Here is a 20,210-nt window from a genome sequence, read left to right on the forward strand (position 1 = left end):
TAAAATGCAAGGTTGGCAAGTTCAACCGCTGTAAAACATGCTGCGGGAGTAACACCAGTGTCCGAGAAAATATTTTTTAATCAAAGTTACCAGAATACTTCGCAGTTTTAGGACTCAAAGTCACTGAAAAATGCCAGAGTCAGCAGATTTTTCAAGCGACTTCAAAGAGAACAGAGCAGGTTTTAAGCAGTAAGTCTTACCTGAACATTGCTTTTGGGATAATAGAAGAAAAATGGCTTCAAAACTGGAGACCTAGACATACAAAACCAACAAGGATAAATGCATTTAACCAGAAATTAATGAAAATGTCAGATCATACATCTTTAGAATATCCATACACCACACAAACACTTCGGAAATTAAAAGCTATTTAGCCACGATTAGCAATAGTTTTCCAAACATCTTAGAAAGCCTGAGAAGTGTAGAAATTCCTTTGATTTCATTATGAAGAAAGTAAGATTTTGTTTAAAAAAAAAAAGAAAATTTTACCAGGGGGAGTAGCTAAAATGAAAAAAAAAATTGACAATGCATTAGCCCCATGTTGACACGTAGGCTAGTTGCAGAGAGATACTAGCAAGATATCTACAGGTTCTTCCCCCACCTCCACGTGCAAGACAGACAAATACTGAAGTATTTGCTTAGTGACAGGAAAGTTTTAGACGCTCTCTCGAGTATGGCAGATATTAGCCATATCTAGAAAAATACTGAATCAAACTAGTTTTTTTTTAATATTCTCAACAGTATTCTGTTCAGATCGCTCACATAATGGGTTCATGTTAACATTTTGTGGGATGTTCTGGGACATTCGACCTCACATTTCTAGGGTAAGTGGGTTGGCACAAACATAGATTTGCTGTGCCCATATTCCAAACTAAGCAGTACAAGAGAAACCTGGTCCAGCAACCTGCAGGTCCTTGCACATGCTTGAGCTTCTGCCCTGCCATAAAGTCACATCTAAAGTTCTTCCTACAGCTCATTAAGCAAAGACATTGTTATGAGTTGATCATAGACTTACATGACTCATATTAAATAATTCAATAAAGAATGTTACTATCTGCCTACATATCTTGTAGCACTCACTATTACCTTGTCATTAGTTATTAAGCACAGCGTGCAACAGGAAACTTCAGTTGCTTCTGTGGCTGCTCTTTCAAGGTGGGGAAGCTTGTGATGGTGAGTGGCAGGAACGCTACCATCACACATTACAACAAGGTAACGATGGGGAGTTAACTTACACTCTGGGGCGCCCTCCAACAATGCCAGTGAGGCCAGGTGCTGCAAATGGAAATCAAATTCACAAAAATTACTGTTAAAGCCGTCTTGAAATGCTCCTATAATGCACATTTAATAAATACTGGGAAATCCCTAGGAAATTACGTATGTTCTCATAAATGAATAAAACTGAGTATTTTATGCAGCAGTTAAAAAGGCAAAACATGTAAAAGGCACTGTGACTTCTGACAAAAAATGAATTAGTTTCAAAATGTGTGAAGTATAAACTAAATTCGTAGGTTCTTCTTCCAAACGTTTTGTATTCCAATGCCAGTCAGGCAATACACTTGATAGAAAAAGAACTTAGCTTTGGGGTTTTTTACTGCTGTTCTTTTACTTACTTTTAAAAAGAGCAGAGAAACAATTCTGACCTGAACCATGGTTTAATACCTGTTTAATATGACTTTGCTTATTGGATTAACTGTTTCAGATTAACTTGCATCTTCCTCTTCAGCATTTTCACTGGCTAACTTTGCTTTTTTAAGGTGCTGGGTACTGCAGATCTCATTCTCTCTCTTTGATACATAAGTAATTTAGGGCCTTAAGTCACTAGCATACCAGATTTGCAGAAGTCAGCACTGCAGTTAGACTCCTGTGTATTAGGTTGCCATATGACCTAATACATGTATCTTATATACATAAAACTGACAAATGCAATACACACATGACCTAAAGACATATATTAGGTTGCCAGGCTTTGCTACCATGAAACCCATCTACCAGCTCAGTACTTCTGAAAGAAACAGTTCTGCTCTCCTCATCCTGAGCACAGCTTCTCACCCTTCTTTCTGGCATGGACAGCATGCATGCACAATACATCACAGCTCCACAGAGTTCCTCAGGGGAAAGAAATCATAAAGCGCATACATTAAATGAGTCTAGGAATTAACAAAGTGTGTTAAGCAGTCCTTTAAACACAAATGCTGTGGAAAGCTGCCCGTATGGTGTATTTACCCAAATTAATCCCGGCTAAAATGGGCTTCATGCTTCCTCCAGGTGTGAATTCTCTCTGTGCTCCACACAGACTAAAAGCCATGTAACTGTGCTGCTGTAGTACCAAGTTCACACTAATAACCTCTACTTTGTTTTGACTTGGATTCAGTGCCTTGCTACCGTGGCCACATACCAGCGGCAGCACAGAGGGTACACCAGAGCACAGATTACACTCTTGACACATTCATGCGCACGGGAGGTGAGCTCCCTGCAATAGTGGTTAGCAAGGTGGTTTAATGGAGTTTTTGAAGAGGAAGGCTGTTAACTCGAGGTTACACAGTAGTACGATCGAGATACGTATCTTGATCACACTGCTCCAACTGGAGACACATCTGGAATCAACAAAACTAAAATCCAGTGCACATCTGAATGATTCAGAGATGGTAACTACAGTGAATAAACCTAAAAGGTACGGAAGAGGTCTTTTGCCTGAGGCTAGTCCATCATGCTCTGCCACCTGGGCCAGTGTGCTAGTGCAGTACTTGCATGTTTTAACTCATTCACGGGGCCAGAGGCTGAAAAACCAAACCAACCCCAAAATTCTGACTTTTACTTTTAGCAGCCTTTACAAGCTGCTACAGTTGAGAACAATGGGAAGGGATCAAGTGTGTTAGCACTAACTTCCCCTCTTTCCCCCAAAACATAAGATGTTTTTTAGTATAGGGAAAAAATAATTACTTCAACCAAAAAAATGCCATGAACTACCACCTCCTTACCTAATAAGTTCTGCTGCAAAAAAATGTGGTAGCGGACAGAATGTGAAAGAATCCCTTACATTAGTGTTACACAACCTACAGTGATCCAGTGAAGAGTCAGCCCTATACGTATTACCTGGGCACTCCTTCAAGCAGAAATCTGCCATTCAACATTAAAACCAACTGAAGTTATTTTACTGAATTATGTGCCTAGTTTGTTTATTTAAGTTGCTGGGGGAGGAGGCTGGGTATGGTAAGGTCAGGTTGAAAATGTAAGTTCATAAAGCTAGTTAATTTAAATTATCTGCGGATTGTCACAAGGCTCGCTTCCTGCTAGGCAGCCGTACTGCTCATTAAGGGTACCAGATTTTACTCCAACATAATTTCAACTTCCTGAAAGCTCTGGAAGAAAGCTCTTCACTTGCCTGCTCTCACACAACGGAACTTGGCTCCTACAACAAAGCAGTTCTCTAAACACTGACAAGAAAACAATCCATCCAAGAGCAACCACTGCTCACACCTTGAGGCTACCACAACCTCCTCCTGCTGCTTGCTACTGCTAGTCTTCCAAAGTTCTCCAGCACAAGCTACTGTAACAGCACATCTGCCTCTGGAGATACTACAGCTACCTCTGCACATGAACGCAAGCGCAGAGCAAAGCTACACCAATATTCCAGTTGCAACGTTATTAGGATCATCCAATCCATTGTTTATGCGAACATAAGCAAGATGGGAGCACTTGCAAGTACAATTTAATTTTATCTATATGCAGTTCTCCTTTAGGCTTCAGGCAGAGAAGGTGAAGCAAATCTTAAATTGATTATGGCTTAGAATCAGTGATTTGTTATTTGTGTAAACACCCCTGGAGCACACCACCACACCTCAACCCAGCGCTCAGATCTCCATTACATCTCTCCAGTTAAACTGAAAGAAGGAACGGAAGGTGAAGCACAACCAGGTAACAGCAGCCTTGTCGCTGTGGCCAGACCTACTTCTGCCAAATTAACTGTCGTCTCCTTAGAGCAACTGTTGTCCCATGACACTTCCTTTAACAAGATCTTCTCGTGCTGTACTTTACTTTGCATTGCTTGCTTAAGTATCTCTGTAGATGCTCTGCCTCCCTCCCTCCTGCAATACCTATGTTTACCTACAGTGACACCAACAATTGGTCATACTTGTAGAAAGTATCAATCAGGCTGCAGTACTGTTGATAAGGTTATATATAAAGTTGGGAAGATTATCAGCTAAACTGAAGCTGTTGATCTCCCTTCCCAGAAACTTTACAAGACCACTTTTTAGTTAGCAGAGCTCCATTTATTACTTCCTCAAGGCAGACAAAAGCATCCCTAAACACGGTGTCATCCCATCTGCCCTCCTGTCATACCAGTCACCCTCCTGAACAAGTTGCTTCACTTCAAGTTCACGAACAACTCACCACTGCTACCTGCCAGCTTCTGTGCCTCAGAACGGCACAAAACTGATGTATTGCAAAATAGGCCGACTGCATTTAAGTTGGAGACCTTCCTTTCGATCAGTTTATATTCTGTACATCTGTAGGTACAGTAGTTGTCTGGTGTAATCAAACTAAGTAGCGTGATATTTATTTTGCTTCAAGTGTTTGACCCCACCATTTCTGAGAACGTTTTCCCTCACTGTAGTTTAGGATCTAGCCTGGTAACTACCGATTCCCAGGGTGGCTGGGCACTTAAAAGCAGTGAGTCAGTACCGGGTATTACACCACTCCAGTTCCACCACCTTCATTAACTCCCAAGTATATGGCACGGTAAGAGAAATGTCAGACACTAAGTCCATTAAATTTACTTCTTTCTAGGTGATTAAGCACTGGTATAGGACCCTTTCTTAGGATTCTGTGCTTAAAGGTCTCAATCTACAAAATAAAGAATCAATTATTCGTTAGCAAGTGCTGCTCTTTGGTTAATCTGCGCAATTCTTCATACCAGTGTCATCCTGTCTTTTCATTTTATGACTCCTCCCTCTAGCCTACTTTATCTTAGCCATTCTCAGCCTAATTACCTTAGGAAAAACAAACCATCACCCTCTGCGCGTGTATGTATGTATGTTTATATTTGTCATTTTTTTCCCTCTGTGTCCATGACTCTTCCAGCATACCTGCAAGACCCCAGATTTTGGGTCCAATGGCATGTTTCATCCAAATCTGAAGGATGGAGAGGAATCTCAAGAACATCAAAGCACATTAACACCCCATGATCACCACAACCCTATGATCTGGCAGCAGTGTAGCGACAGCTGTGCATGTGGATAATACAAGATGAAGCCCACTCGATATACTCCTTGATACAGCAGTTCCATTGTTTCTGAATCCCCATAGATGTTTTCCTTATCCAGCTGCCCCTTAAATCTTCTTTATTCTCTCGCCCTACAAAACTCATCCGAGGATGGACATGCAAGTACTAATACTTTTAAAAATCATATATGCTATGCTGGAAAAGACAGCAAGTTTCTGATAAATTTCATGCACAGTGGTAGCAGGCAAACAAGAGAGTGCTAGAAAAACCAATGTTGCTCTCGGTTCATCCTTTGTCTCATTCTTCTCTCCTCCCCTGCACCAGCTCCAATGCTCATACAAGCATTTCAGGGAGTGGAATCCACTGAAAACCAGCCCTGGCAAAAAGATGCCCAAGATCAGCCCAAACAAGCACCTATTTCAATATGCAGAACCACCATATTCTAATACACTGCCATCTATGCCATAGGTATGACACCCTGCAAAATGCCCTGCGGCAGGAGCAGCTCCAGTCGGAACCTGCAATCAACCTATCTATGAGATGCAAATTCCCAGCAAAACAAGCTTCATTCCTTCCAGCTCTCGTAACTCCCCACTGGATCTTCTGATGGCGAAGAGCCTTATGTTTTGCCTCCTCAATAGTTCCTCTTAGCCTACTCAAATCCTACTTTAATGGCCACACCCAATTTTGGCTTATTCTTCTCGCTCTTTAAACCTACTTCTGCCAAAAAATAATAAATATTTCCATAGAAATCGGTGTATTTTTCAACAGAATAAAACATTATGCCGTATCTGAAGCAAAGATACTACACTGAACCAAACTTTTCATAAAATGTTTTGGAGTGAAAAAAGCATGAAAATGCTCTGACTAGTGGAAATCTGAAAAGCTTTAAATGCTTTAAATTTAACAGGTGACACTTCTTTCTTTGGAACTTCACAGAGATCCAAAATACAATGTCTCTTGCTTACCAACTTAACAGATTTTAACCCTAAAGGGTTTGTCCTTTATATTTCTGGTGAATGAATGAGCTCAACCAAAACATTAATTTATTTACTACGTACTTTAAGGAATGATATATATATTTATATACAAAAAACAGACATCAAAAGAAGTCTACTTTTCAAGCATTTCTTTTTAAATGATCGAACTAGACAAATCTAAAATCACAGGGTTTATATTCAACAGTTCCTACAATATAGTTGAGCAGAAGTACAAAATGCATCCAATCTTTTTTACAGGGGTCAATCATATGTCCTTAATTATTCTATCTACGTCCTCCGAATACAGCAGATAAACTATCTTCTGCAGTATTAGTCTCAAAAACTGAGGACTGCGCTAAACTGTTAGAATGAGAACATTTCTGGAAGTATCTTCCAACATGCTTAGGAGATCAATCATAATATTTACATATACTCAAGCACTTTAAAATCTCAAGTTGTACTAACCAGCTGTCATCTTAGTGTCAAACTCCGGTCATTTAGATGTGAAATAAGGGTCAGCACATGATTTCAGCTATTAGTAAAACATTTCTTAGCTACCGAACCCCTATTAAACTATAAATGCCAATTTCCCACAGCAAGGCTCCTCTTGAGCCTCTTCCACACTGCACTTTATTCAGAATAAAACATCTGAATTAAAGTTGAAAAAATAAATACACTACATCCAAATTATTTAAATGTTAATCCTATTGCTGACCAGACCGTACATGACGAAGACATTTGCACAGAGCAGTACAAACCTGCTCTGTGATTGCTAGCTTTTACGAATTGAGGGTGAATTGCTACAGACTGGGAAACGCAGAGCTTCGCTGAACTCCCACAGGCTACCACCGATGTAAAAATCGGAATCTACGTGCCTAGGATTCTTCGCTGCCAAGTACAGAAAAGCTCACTTTATGGAACAGGAAAATAGGTGCAAAGAGTTCACTATTAAGGCTGAACATTTTACAGACACATTTGAAGTTTTTATTTTTTTCAGGAGACCATACGTGCATAAAGCCAAGCAAGCTTGCCAGCTGCTGTTAAAAATTGGCTCTTATCAAGGTTCAAAGTACTGTGAAATAAACAGAAAGCATACTTTTACCAATTGAAAGTTTAACTCAGGTGTTAACAGTAAAACAATCAGAAGATTGGATTAGGTTTTGTGACTTTTTTTAATAGCTTGTATCCTTGACTTTATTCTTTTTTTAAAAAACTTGTATCCCTTTAAGCTCATCAGAAGAGCATAATCCAAATGAAAACTGATTAAGTGTTCAAACTGGCAAACTAAATACCATGCTCAACAGAAGTTTACAGTAAAAGCCTTCCATTCCAAACAGAAAATAAACAGCAAATCACTCTCTAACGTATGGCATGTCTATATACAGTAACTTTAAATTCTTCTTCAGGCTTAAGAATCTCATCCGTGGTTTTTAATAATACTTCGAAAAACTTCTGTGCAAGTACACTCATGTACCTCACTAATCTTAAACAAAAACAACGGGAATTAAAAAAGCATTAGAAAAAAAAATGTTAGGGAATAGCTATGAAAATCTCAGCCTTTCACTCCTGATTACGGAGGCTTTTTAAAAAAGCTGCCACCTCCCCAGACTCGCAGGTCTCAACTCCTGGTCTGTATGGCAGAGCCCACACACTTGGTTGCTTCAGCTCATTTCAACATATAGGTAGAATCCCTTTATCTTTTCTTTCTGGCACAGAGGATGAGATTTCATAAGAAATCCGGAATTTCAAATCAGCACGGCACCTTGAGACAGTTGTCTTTCTGCTGATTATCAGAAGGAAAGATCTACCACAAATGGGGTGGGGGGAGCTGGCACTCTCCAGTTGATCAGAAGTTATGGAGCACTCTCCTTTTATGAGGCCCAAGTTTTATTATCCTTTACATACACAAATACACAAAATATGTATTATTTCAAAACATTTTTGGATACAATCAAAGCTGCAAAATCAGTCAAAAGTTAAGAAATACTGACATTAAGACTTTAGCTCTTCTAGTGAATTTAAAAAGTACATCTCTGACACTCAAGACCTAACATTGTAAGTTTTAAGTCCTGCTGTGAAGCATCAGGAAGACAATTCCTCAACAAAATTGTAATATGCTTTTTAATCACAGGAAGAAAAATAATTTCTTTTCATCTTACTGTTGTTCCCCACACATTTGAAAAACTGTAACTGGACTCCCTCCCGAAGTTTATCAGGCAAATAGCTCAGAAAACTTCTGATTCAAGTGATGCGGGTGTAGCCTAAGTAAAAGCCCTCAAAACTCGGCTTTTAGTACTGGCTATTAAATAAATGTATACCTCTTTTACCTACAACTTGTAGTTCTCATATGATGACAGTATTGCCAGCCCTGCCTACCAAACCCAGCTCAGGGCTCCACAAGTAGTGACTAGCAGGCTGAGACAACCTGACAAAACCCCCAGAGTGACAGTGCTCCCCGATTCCATCTCAAAAGATGAAGCTGATAAACACAGGTAAATCTAATAGCCTAGGCTGGGTGCTGCTTCCCTCTCAGATGTATGAGTACTAGAAAATCCTGTGGAGCAGAGAAGGAGCTCTTAGGACTCCTCACCCTTATTCTGAATCATCAAGTCTCCTTTCTTTCTCTCGCTCTCTCTCTCTCTCTTTATTCTTCCCCTCGCTCTCTCTCTCTCTTTATTCTTCCCGTTCCTAAATTTTAGCTAGCCCGGTCCCCTTAAATATTGGTGGAGCTCCTCTCTAGCATTTCTTAAAGGAAAAGCAGAAAAGGACTCTAATTCAAATTCTTTTGCGGTTATGCTTCCTTCCACTATCTCAGGAAACCATTTGTACAGCAGAGAGATTACTTCCCAATGTTGCTAAATGTTAGAAAGCTTAGTCAACGGCGTTTACATAGCTTGCTAAAAATTCTTGGATGAAAGGTGCTATATATCTGAAAACTATTATCTGTACAACTGTCCACACATCACAGAGTAACAAACACCAACCTGCTATTGGGATGAAAGAAGAATATAGTTGAGAACAATACTCCACAGTCTCTATAGTCCAAGCAGAAGAACAAAACTTATCCTTTTTACCTTTTTGTCTGGTACAGACTGAATAAGTGTTCTTTATTTTTTGGAGGGCACTGTTAAATACCCCAAAAATAATGAAGTGTTCCAGTTCAGGTGACATCACTCTGCAAGTCAACACCTCCCTCCTTGCTGCTCATTACAAAGGACTTATAATTTGTTCCTGCTTTTCCTCAGTTTTTCATTAAGAAAACATACAAAATAAGAAAGAAGAGTTACTTGCTATCGTTCTCAGTCTACTGTGAGAATAGTCTACCAGCTCTCCTCCTGGAAGAGGGCTAACACAGGAGAGCTGGCGAGGGGACATGACCAGGCTGGCAATCCTTGGGATGCAGGACTTGTTGCTTAAAGGGTGCTTCTGTCTTCATTGGGAAAAGCTACACATGCTCAAAGCCTCACGTGGTGTGCATCCCCACCACTGCCACCCTTCTGGCAGAACGAAGCCACACGGGGTTACATCACACACAGATCCACGCGGGCTGTGCAAACCCACATCTACAGGCACACTCCACCCACGCCAGCCGCGTCAGCCGCAGCTGTGCTCCTTCAGTGCTGCGTGGCAAGAAGTGGTGCAGCACTGTACTAAAGGGGACCCCAGGTGCTCACTGCCCAGAGCACTTGGGGTATGGGAGGTTCCAGTTCTGGGTTCTTCTCTGCCCGTGGATAGTCCCACCCTCCTGAAAGACTGACCGAACTGCCACGGGGCATGCGCTGTTTCTTGCCGATGCTGTGACAATTTGGAGAATTGTAACCATCTGCAAAAATGGCCTAGTGAAACAAAGAGGGCAAATAAGCCGAGGGAGAAGAGGCTCGGAAAGGAGTATCAAGTGCTGTTACTAGAGAATTCACGCTGGACAACAACAATCTTGGTTCTGGCTTCTGTTCCCAAGATCACTCACCCATTTATGCAAGTGTTGCCTATGGAGCTGCCTGTTTTAAGGCAATTAAGCAGCAGGTACTCCTTGTTCTGCTCTTCACAGCAAGTTCTGGCAGCCTACCCCGCTGTCAGAAACTAAACATCATTAAGCTGATTCAGTTATTAGTACACCGCTAATTATTGTTTGGCAATGTTGCACAATTTTTTTTTTCCCCTTAAGTCTCATTGAAGAAAACAAGAAAAGAAAAAAAGACTCTTCAGAACCACTAACTTAAAAGTATTCCACATCAATAACCAGCCTACTGAGCATTTAGATCCCAATTCTGACCCTTCTCTGCACACACTGAATTTATCTGTACAGGTAAAATGGAAACCTACCACATGACAGCAAATGAAAGTGATTGCATGAAGCAATATCTCTTCAACAAATTAAAAAAATAACTATTTATGCAGTTGTTCAAGCACTCTGAAGCATGCCAATAAACAGTTCTCATACCTTCTGACACTAGTAATTTATATCAGGCACACCAACAACCTTCTTGCATGCAGTCCTGTACCTGGCAAGCAAAAGTGCTATTTATCACCAGATGCCCCAGATGATTCCAGAAATATGCTCTTTCCCATTACTGCTCATTAGCAGCTATTCTATGAATTCAAAAGGATAATTATCTTTTTTTTTTTAATAATAGCTGCCACAGGATGTTCTAAAAAGCTTAAACTGTTCCTTTAGGAAACAAAACCAACACCCCCCCATCATCCACGCAGACTGCCTAACCTGATTCTACACAGGAATGAATCTGCCATGGTGAGAAGCCCTGATAGTGTGAACGGACCCCTTGCCAGCCACCCTGAAACACAGATCTTCACATATCATGTTAACTCAATTTCAGTCCTCTACGTACTCCACCCAACCCAGGTAGCACGGATTTATTTTTTTTAAAACTTTTCATTCTGTGAAGAACCATGGTGAAAGAAAAAAAAAACCCAAATCTTATTAAACCTAGCACTTTCAGACTTCAAGCAAGGCTTATACACACAGTAATCGCTCTGTAAAAAAAAAAAAAAAAAAAAAAAAAAAGGGCACAGATTAATAATTGGAGAGACATGTCCATTAGCTTTGGATCTTACAAATAAGTAGTTATTTTAAAATCTACCCAGCTTTCCTTTGTTCAAAAAGATATTTTCTAGGGGATTTCCTATGCATATATAAAATAAATACTTATAGATCTTTACTTTCAGTTATGTTACATAGTCTACTTGAGTTAATGAAAAAGGAAAAACTACTTCAATTATGAACCGTTAACTAACTATAGAACTGGCAGTTTGGTCCAACTTTCATTCATTAGAGAAAAAAGTCTTTAGAAGCAACTTACATCCATGCTAAATGCTGACCTACTAACCAGTCTTCAGAACTGCAGAATCTTTTAAAATTATCTCAATGAACAGTTGCAATTAGTTCTACATGATCATATTCTGTCTTGGTTCTGTCTTGGGGGGGGGAAGACCATGCATTGACCTTGCCTCTATAAAAACAACTTTTTTTTAAAAAAAAAAAAAGTCTGCCTTGCATTAACTGTATCTCTGCTACCACTGTAAAGACCACAACACAGAATGTGCATACTTCCATACAATTTTGCATCCACTGAAAATAAGATGTTTATTAGTTCCACAACTGCAAGGCAACACCTACCCACCCCTCCATTAATCAGGATTCTAGATTTGCTATGAAGTTGAGAGATTCAGATTAAGCTCATGGAGTTCGATTTTGAAGATCTATGTAAATCCTGGATATATTCTTCAGTAAGATACATAGAAGCCACTGCAAAGTATCTGAGCTCTAGTCCTCAAAATAAGGTGTCCCAATTTTAAATGGATAATAAAGGTAGGACAAGTATCCATAGCATAAGCAGCAAATCACAATATATGAACGTGCCACCTACAGCTGAGACTGATACAATGGTGGCTTGGGAGGAGAACAAAAACGGGGCTGGCGTGCAGTAGGGAGGGTGGGAAGAGAAGTTTGTGCAAAATAACCGAATGGTAACTCATCCTAGAAAGTGAAGAGAATCCAATGACATCTACAAAGAGCAAATGTAAAGGTTTTTTTGGAACAAACATTTGGTAAATGACAGCAGCATAGATTATTTCACACTAAGTGATGCTTATGCAAATACTTCAAATACACACTCAATACGAAGACAAATTGGTTAAATCCCAGTATTTTCACTTTACCTCACAAGTCACTTACAAAAAACCCCCAACATCTTGCAATAGTTGCAGTACATCACAAAATTATACAAAATCGAATGTTAAAAAGACAGCTTCGTTTGAAGTTAAGACTTAATAGTGCAGGATCAGAATTCAAGTTTGGTAGTTAAGATACCCTGTGAATAAAAAATTAGATGCAGGTTGTTAGCATTATCACTGCAGTATTAAAAAGTTTTGGTTTATATCTGAAAGTTTTAATTACCTACAAAAGCAGCTACACATTAAACAGAAGTACAGTAGTATATATAAAAATCCTTTGCAGTAACATCAGATGATAAAGTGCTGAAGAGACCGGCTGGACACTGTGGTAAAATTTTGCCAGCTGAATAACATTCTTAATGTTTATTGCCAGTGAAGTCTAATAGCATCACTGAGGTTTAATAACATGGTAAAACAGAGTAAGACGCTATTGCACATCAGTGTAACCATGGGTAGGAAAAAGACAAACGAGGAAAGGGGGGGGAAAAGCAGGAAGGGACAGTAGCAGCAATAGAAGGATAAAGAGTCTCAAAAGAACAGAGGTAAACCTCCAGAACTTTCATTTTATCATTTTGCTAATGTCTGCAGGTCCCATTTCTACACCAATAAATACCTTTAAAAACAATTATAATGTCACTAAGCACAGCAGAAATGAAACTGAACACGACTAAGTCTTTGGGTGCTAGTCATTCTCAGGGACAAAAAAAAAAAAAATTCACTGTAAAATTATTACAAGATGATGTAAATATTTACCCATGCCAGTTCCAGCTGGTGCAATTTCTCTGGAGAAGATCTCTACAGCTTCTTTTTGTTTATGGTGTACAGCAAGCCAAATAACAGCTTCCCGAGGACCCTGCTTCAAAAAAGCAGAAATTTAGTTAGCTTAGATGCAGAACATCAGTTAAATTTACCAAACTGAAAAATAATTGCAGCTCAGCATTCAAGTTAAATCTAATGGAAATGTTTAGTGCTCACTGCCACAAACTACAGCTTTCATTCTGTGACTTTTCATCCAGCATCACTATAATTTTCTGTTAAAATTTCATTATCTTTTTTATTTTGCTACCATGAAATTGCTGCTGGGTGGAAGCTAGGTAACGGTGCTGCTTCTCCAGCGTTCTCAAAGAATCAAGTACCATAACTAACAGAAATTTTGTAAGAAATTAAATACTTCATTCTCAGTGGAACTGGCAAACAACCTTTCCTCTTATTTTAAGTGCACTAAGAATACTTTGAGGTCAAGTTAAGAGCCAGGTTTACCTCTCTTAGCATCATGAAGCAAACAGATCTGTGCACAGAAAAGAATTCAAACTTAATCCTTGGGAGTTAAATGGGAGAACAGAACCTGTGAAAGCCATCATGTTTCCAGACAGAAGAGCAGATACTCCTCTAAAGGTAAACCCAGCCAGCACTCTGCTCCCTACTCTATAGTCAACTAACATACCTGCTCTTGCAGATAAGCACTCTCTCTCTAATAATCTCTTTTCTGTCACTGCAAGATCTATCATTTGAATCAATACACTGTCAAAGCCTTACAGTGAAGATTAGGTCTCACTGAGGGCAAAGACTTCATTATACAAGAATTTGCATCCACCAGGAAGACCCACTTTTGGTCTACCTTTGAATCTCTAAAAATGTGAAGCCTGCTCACAACAGAAGTCTGTCTTGTCTTGTCCCAAAACACAAGCACAACCACTTCCATCATACAGATGAAACGGGACTGCACAAGGTATCAAAATCTACTGGTCAGGAGTTTCTCACACCGCACTACTCCAGGCGTGGAGTCCTGCAGCAGGGTGTTTCTTCTCCCTGGAAGTCAGATTTCTTTGTTAATGAACACAAAGAAAGTTTCTAAACTTCTTTCTATAACTTCTTTCTATGAAGTTCTTTCATAACCTTACATGAAATTCTTGGCTTACTTAACATCAAATTCAAAAAGGAGGAGTTTGACTACAAGATACTAGGAGACTTCTTGTAGTATTCATGTCTTTTTTTTTTTTTTTACATCAACAGGAAAGGATGTATTTCATGAAAGCAAGAATAACGTACCAAAGTGCCTGGGGTTGCCTGGGGCAGGGGAGTTGTTATTCTACAGATCTCAGAGCATTTCATAACTCTCTAAATGCCCCATCTACAGATTTTTGCAGATTTGGTAGCTGTTCTAAAAATGTAGAAAAGTAAAGGAAAGTTGAACAAATATCTACTTAGGATATTGAAGAGGACATTTTCCTGAAGCAAGGAACAACTGGATTTTGGAAGATCCAAGCCCTTCTGAATCTATGCCAGACGTCTGCTGTACCAGGAAATCAATATGCATGACAAAATAAGCCATTTTAAAATTTATTCCAACATCTCTCATTGCATATAATAATTTATGAAACATTAAATAGCTTCCCAATTGCGCATAAAATCGTGAGTATTTTAAAATAACACAACAGATTTTAGCAGAAAGTCTATTTCTTTCAGATACAGAAACCGTAACATTTCTGAAAGCATCAGAGAATAAAAACTTGGCAGACAAGAAGGATACAGAAGCTGCCAGAATTCAACAGCCCCAACTGCAAAATGCAGCGGTTGAGGTGTGGAGTAGAGGGGACATTTTTTTGGCGAGATTAAAAGAATGGAGCCATGACTCCTTAAAGGAGTCCTTCCTCCTCTGGGCTGGAACAGCATCACCCTACACAGCACCAAATCCTTCGTGACTTGGCACAGAAAGACAGAGGAACCTTTCTTCACACTAACAGCATCTTCCCTCTAACACACAGGAACAGGAGAGAAAAGATAAACACCTTGAAATTGTTCCTATATGCAGGCAGTTGTTAGATGAACTGAATTAAAATTGCCATCAGAGAAAATCATGTTGCATCCTTGTTGCTGGATGTTTTGATGTTTATTCACTATCCAAAGTTGAATGGGTATTCCCGATTTCAAGAACTACAAGTTGTGTCAAAAACTATTGTAAAAATTACTTGAATCAATTGTCAATTTACACAGCTGGCAGTGAAAAATGCTAGACTAACATGCCTAACAAAATATAAACTTATTCATTAGAACTTTAGTAACTTTTAACAGTATCATCACAAAATAAATTGTCTTCCCACCCCAATTTTTAGGACTTGACTAAACATTTTAAACTTTAAAAAAATCTCTCTCTTCAAAATAACCTGAGAAACTACATGCTGGATCTGAAGTCCTAAACTGCTCATTTTTTACCACATCTCTTAACTCCAGTGCTACTTAATTGCCTACATTTCTGTGAAGCTGCGTTATTAAAAACGTTACCTACACCAGCAAATTGAGTATTACCTTTTGAAATCCTGACATCTAGTACATTAGAATCGTTTTCCTGTGGCTATACAGTACATTTTTCCCAAAAGCAATGCTGTTGAACATGTCAACATTCGAAAATCTCAAGTCAATTTCAGGAATTTAAGTAACTTCAACAATGTAGGAACATGGATGTATTTCCTAGTGACAGCTGCCAAAATGGTGTTTATCATAAATGTTGGAATACGCTGCACTAAGCGTCCTGGCTACTGTAAGTGTATCCCAAAGAGACTGGATATGTTAACAGACAACTAAATCCTCTATTCCAACCAAAATACCTGACAAAACCCCAACACGAACAAGCTCACTTATGCCAGCTTACACTAAGGGAGGAAAAGTTCCTGACTTTATAGCTGTGGTCAGCGAAAACCCAGGAAAAGTCTTCTTGTTTTAGTGTGTTTAAACATAAGTCCTTAATATTCATGATATTGAAAGATAATTTTTCTCTACTTCCTATTCTAGTGGCACATCCACACAGAGGTACTCTGAGGTACCATAACAATAAATATAATTGCTTTCATCTTTCTTAAGTACCCCCATATAGACATACTCACAGGGAGACACACACAGCTTGTTTCTCAGCCTCCAAACCCCCAGACCAGAAAATACTGCCACGATACTATTACGTAGGAAATCATGCAAACTTGATGCACATTTTTATTAGTTTATCTCCATAGTCATGTAGGCAAGCCCTAAAATAAAAGTTTAGCACAGCCAAGGTAGGAGAGGTTCTATTCTTCCAGCAGATCATGTGTCACTGAAAGGATAGAAGTCCTCTATGAATACAGAAACAGATATCCTGATCAAGGCAATACAAATACGAAACCAATCAGTTCTCCAGTTTAAAAAAAAGCTTCACTGGATTGTTGTAAAAAACTGTTTCTACACAGAAAATACGCAGCCATGACACAAATTCAAATGCATTTTGTAAGAAATATTCGATGTTCCTAAAGCTACCACGAGATTCATTAAATTACTACAAATATTTATGAGAAATATTCTTGCAGAAAACGTACGTATGCATTCACAACCGCTTCCTGGTTCTAAACTGTACCATGGCTCCAACATCCCATTTAGGTTTGAGGTTTACTTCCTTGCCCACAGATGCACATATATATACAATGGTTTACAAAGACAATGTGCTGAGTCCTGTTCTGAGTGGGTGAATCCCACTCAGTATTAAAACTAGATATATAGACTATTTTCGAGTCACTTATCTTACTGTATCGTAACTAAACCCCAAAACAGCAAAACAAAGTTACAATTTCCTAACAATGTGCCGTAAATTGGTTAACAAAGGGTTAGTAGAAAACTACTACAGACAGCACACAGTTTTTATATAGCAAACTAATACCTGATGTACTATTAGTACATGAAACACATCCAGTATTTCTAAACCATGCGCTGAGCGACAATGTGACACAGTCACAATGTGACTGACAAAATGCCACCTTCCTCCCCACCAGAAACCCAAAGAGCAGGCAATATTAAAAATTAAATACTGCTGTGGTTACTCAGGGCTGACTCAAGTCCCATTCTTGCTCATGCTGGGCTGCTGCTGATAAAGCAAGCTATCATAGTGGGAAGCAACCCCCGTGTAAACAGCTGGGGAAGACAGAAAGAAAAGGAGGCAAGTGTTTCTTGATTTCTCAAGGATCCTTTCTGTTGTCAGAACAGCTACAGAACACAGGCCTCCGTAAGCCTGGGATATGCGAGAATTATTCAAGGCACATCAGACATGTTCACTGAGCTCCAAATATTGTGCAACTTAACCTGTCTCGGTATTCATAAATACATTTGCTTCTCCACTTTAAATTTAGATGCTAGAATCTTCAAAGCAGAAACTGTTTTCCTTGTGTGTTAATATACTGCCTAACACAACATGGCTCTGGTTTTGAGCACTGTTATTTGCAACCCAAATAATCATGTCTAATTTTGTATGGAAAGATGTGGTAGGAAAGAGGGTTTGAGAGACTACGTTATTCCTACCTGAAGCCCCAACAAGCAGACGTTTTCCTTTGGATTCTATGACTTTATATCTTAAATGGAAAAGCAAACCTCACTCCCCACCCATTTTTCTTAAGCTACTAAGCTGCTTTCCAGGTGAAAAATTGTCAGGTTAGCTCCTTCTGAAGTGCTGGAGGAACCAAGTGAAGGGAGGAGGCAATGGAGCCATTTCCAGTATTTCAGCCTTAGCTCTCATATCTTATTTCAGGCACGTATGGGGAAGAACATACAATACAGATAATGCTCTATTTACTTTTAATATAGGACCTGGGAGTTGAGGCTGGAAATATGGAAAATACTACAAATACTCAACGTAATTTGGAAAATTTATTTAACGTACCGTAAGCAAGGCAAACTGAGCAATAAGGAAGAAGAAACTGCTCTTTTTCAAAAAAATATTTGCTCTATACAATGAGACCAAAAGCTTCCTATGTAACAATTTAATTAACGTATTACAATGCATAACCATAAGCAGCCGGTATGAACAGAATACAGACAAGTTTAACACCTGGAACATCTTCCTATGTTTCAAAATCTTGATCCTGCAATCTCAGTAACACACATCTAACACGACAGGTTTTATGGTCCTAAGAGGAAAAAGACCACATTATAAAGCCTGTTACTCAGGGGAAGAACCTTCTGCTGCTGTGCAGAAGGAAACTGAAGCTCAAGCACTAAAATGAACAGCTGCAAGATAAATCTTGCCCAACTTCTACAAATACTTAATTTCTATAGTAAAAAGTTTGCTGTCTTTCTCCACATCACATTCTTGTTTCCTATACATACAAACTGTCAGCTGTTTTAAGTGTTGTCACTCCTAAGATCAAACTCAGAGCTGAGTTTTGCCACGTGTACCTTAAGAGTTTTGTAAGACTGCCATTGACAAAGAAGAATTAAATGCTACCGCTCTGGAACAAACTAAACTGTCTAAATATTTAAAGTGCATGTAAGTGAGGACAAGATTTACAGTCTTTTTTCCTTTAAGAAGGACTTTCATATTCTAGATTAGGAAAACAGACCAAGTATATCACAACTGCAGTGGCTATGGCCATCATTCATAATCTTCACTATGTGTATTTTATAATTTTGTAATATATATAAAATTTTGTAAGTTAAAAAATAGGATACAGAATTATGAAGTTGAAGATTGTTTCACAAAGGACTCACAGACAGTTTTAAAGTTGCACAGGCAACACTAACACTGCCATCTCTTAACTGCAGTCTTTATAATGTGGTCATTTAGTTAAATCTCATGCAATTTTAGTCCATGTCACAAGAACTTCTTTGTAAGAAGATTTATTTAAATGAACAACATTAACACACACTACAAAGCCAACATTTTTGTAGTATTTCATATCATCGCTTCTGGAAGACCCAATACTGCAAAGACCTAGTCAGTTTTAATTTTGTACACTAAGTAGCGACACTGAATTCTTTGCAAGACGATGGGGTGAAATTCCCAAGATGACAGTGACTTCCTTTAAAGTTGTGGAAAAGATAACAATATGGAGAGATTAAAAGAGGTCAGTAAAAGTTTAAGAACGCTCCACTGAATACTTACACCATCTATACTCCTTCTAGCATGAGGTCCATATGTATCTTCGGACCCTAAAACCTGTATGTTAACTGCACTGTAATCTTCATACCCAAGCTGACTGAAAATAAGACGAGTCCTGCAACAAATGATTGTTTTTTATTAGTAAACTGCCTCAAAATAATTACCTGAAGTAGCCCTGTGTGGTCCACAGGAGCTAAGGCTCTGTCATGTAAACTGGAATATGAATACTTTACACTAAACAAATATATCTGAATACTACAGATCAAGCAATTACTAACAAGGAAGTTATGCCTCTGAATTTATCCCTAGGTTTCAAACTGAGCCTTTCGTTTATTCAAATTATTTGAAAGATGACAGGAAGACAAAAATAGTTTCCAGCTCTGACTTTCAACTTTAAAACAAAGACAGCTTGAAATGTAGTTACAGTATATGCAATCTCCCTGGTTTTCATACTGGTAAACCAGTTCTTAATTCTGTTTCTGCTATAAGGCATTATGGACTACCAACAAATACATAAGACTGACTCATTAAACCACAGGCATCAATGAAGAAAAAGCAAACTGAAGAGGGAACCTTCTTTCAAACCTTAAAGGTATTTATTTGGGGTTAATGAACATGCAACTCAAATGCCAAAAAGTAGATGAAGTTTTTAAAGAGAATGTTTCTTCATTACTCATGCCTTCCCAGTCTAGCACTGAAATCCCTCAAACTTTCTGTCAGGACATTTGCACCAAAGCACATTGTGTCAAGAATGCCAAGTTTCTCCAACCATAATTAATAACGGGGATGCACATTACCTTTTTATACGCCATGAAAAGACACATTGCTTTAAGTGAGCCAGGAATTAATACTGGCTTTTGACAAGCATTAAATTTAGATTAAACAGACTGTTTGCAACAGCTCTTAGAAAAAGGAGACC

At 38.8% G+C, this 20,210-nt stretch overlaps 1 protein-coding gene across 7 annotated transcripts in view; it reads right to left on the reverse strand.

Moving 5' to 3' along the window:
- The window catches only part of LOC119143680, a 65,589-nt gene that overhangs the window by 17,839 nt on the left and 27,540 nt on the right, over window positions 1-20,210 (reverse strand). For 6 of the 7 annotated variants that reach the window (XM_037378186.1, XM_037378239.1, XM_037378202.1 and 3 more), the window contains 4 exons: window positions 19,295-19,406; window positions 13,153-13,255; window positions 1,236-1,275; window positions 201-252 (listed from right to left, as the gene is read on the reverse strand). In XM_037378186.1, coding sequence (XP_037234083.1) covers window positions 201-252; window positions 1,236-1,275; window positions 13,153-13,255; window positions 19,295-19,406 — 307 coding nt within the window. The remainder of the gene's footprint in view (window positions 1-200; window positions 253-1,235; window positions 1,276-13,152; window positions 13,256-19,294; window positions 19,407-20,210) is intronic. The other variant, XM_037378193.1, reaches the window with a different exon arrangement.

This window comes from Falco rusticolus, chromosome 1 (assembly GCF_015220075.1).
Source record: "Falco rusticolus isolate bFalRus1 chromosome 1, bFalRus1.pri, whole genome shotgun sequence".
Lineage (NCBI taxonomy): Eukaryota > Metazoa > Chordata > Aves > Falconiformes > Falconidae > Falco > Falco rusticolus.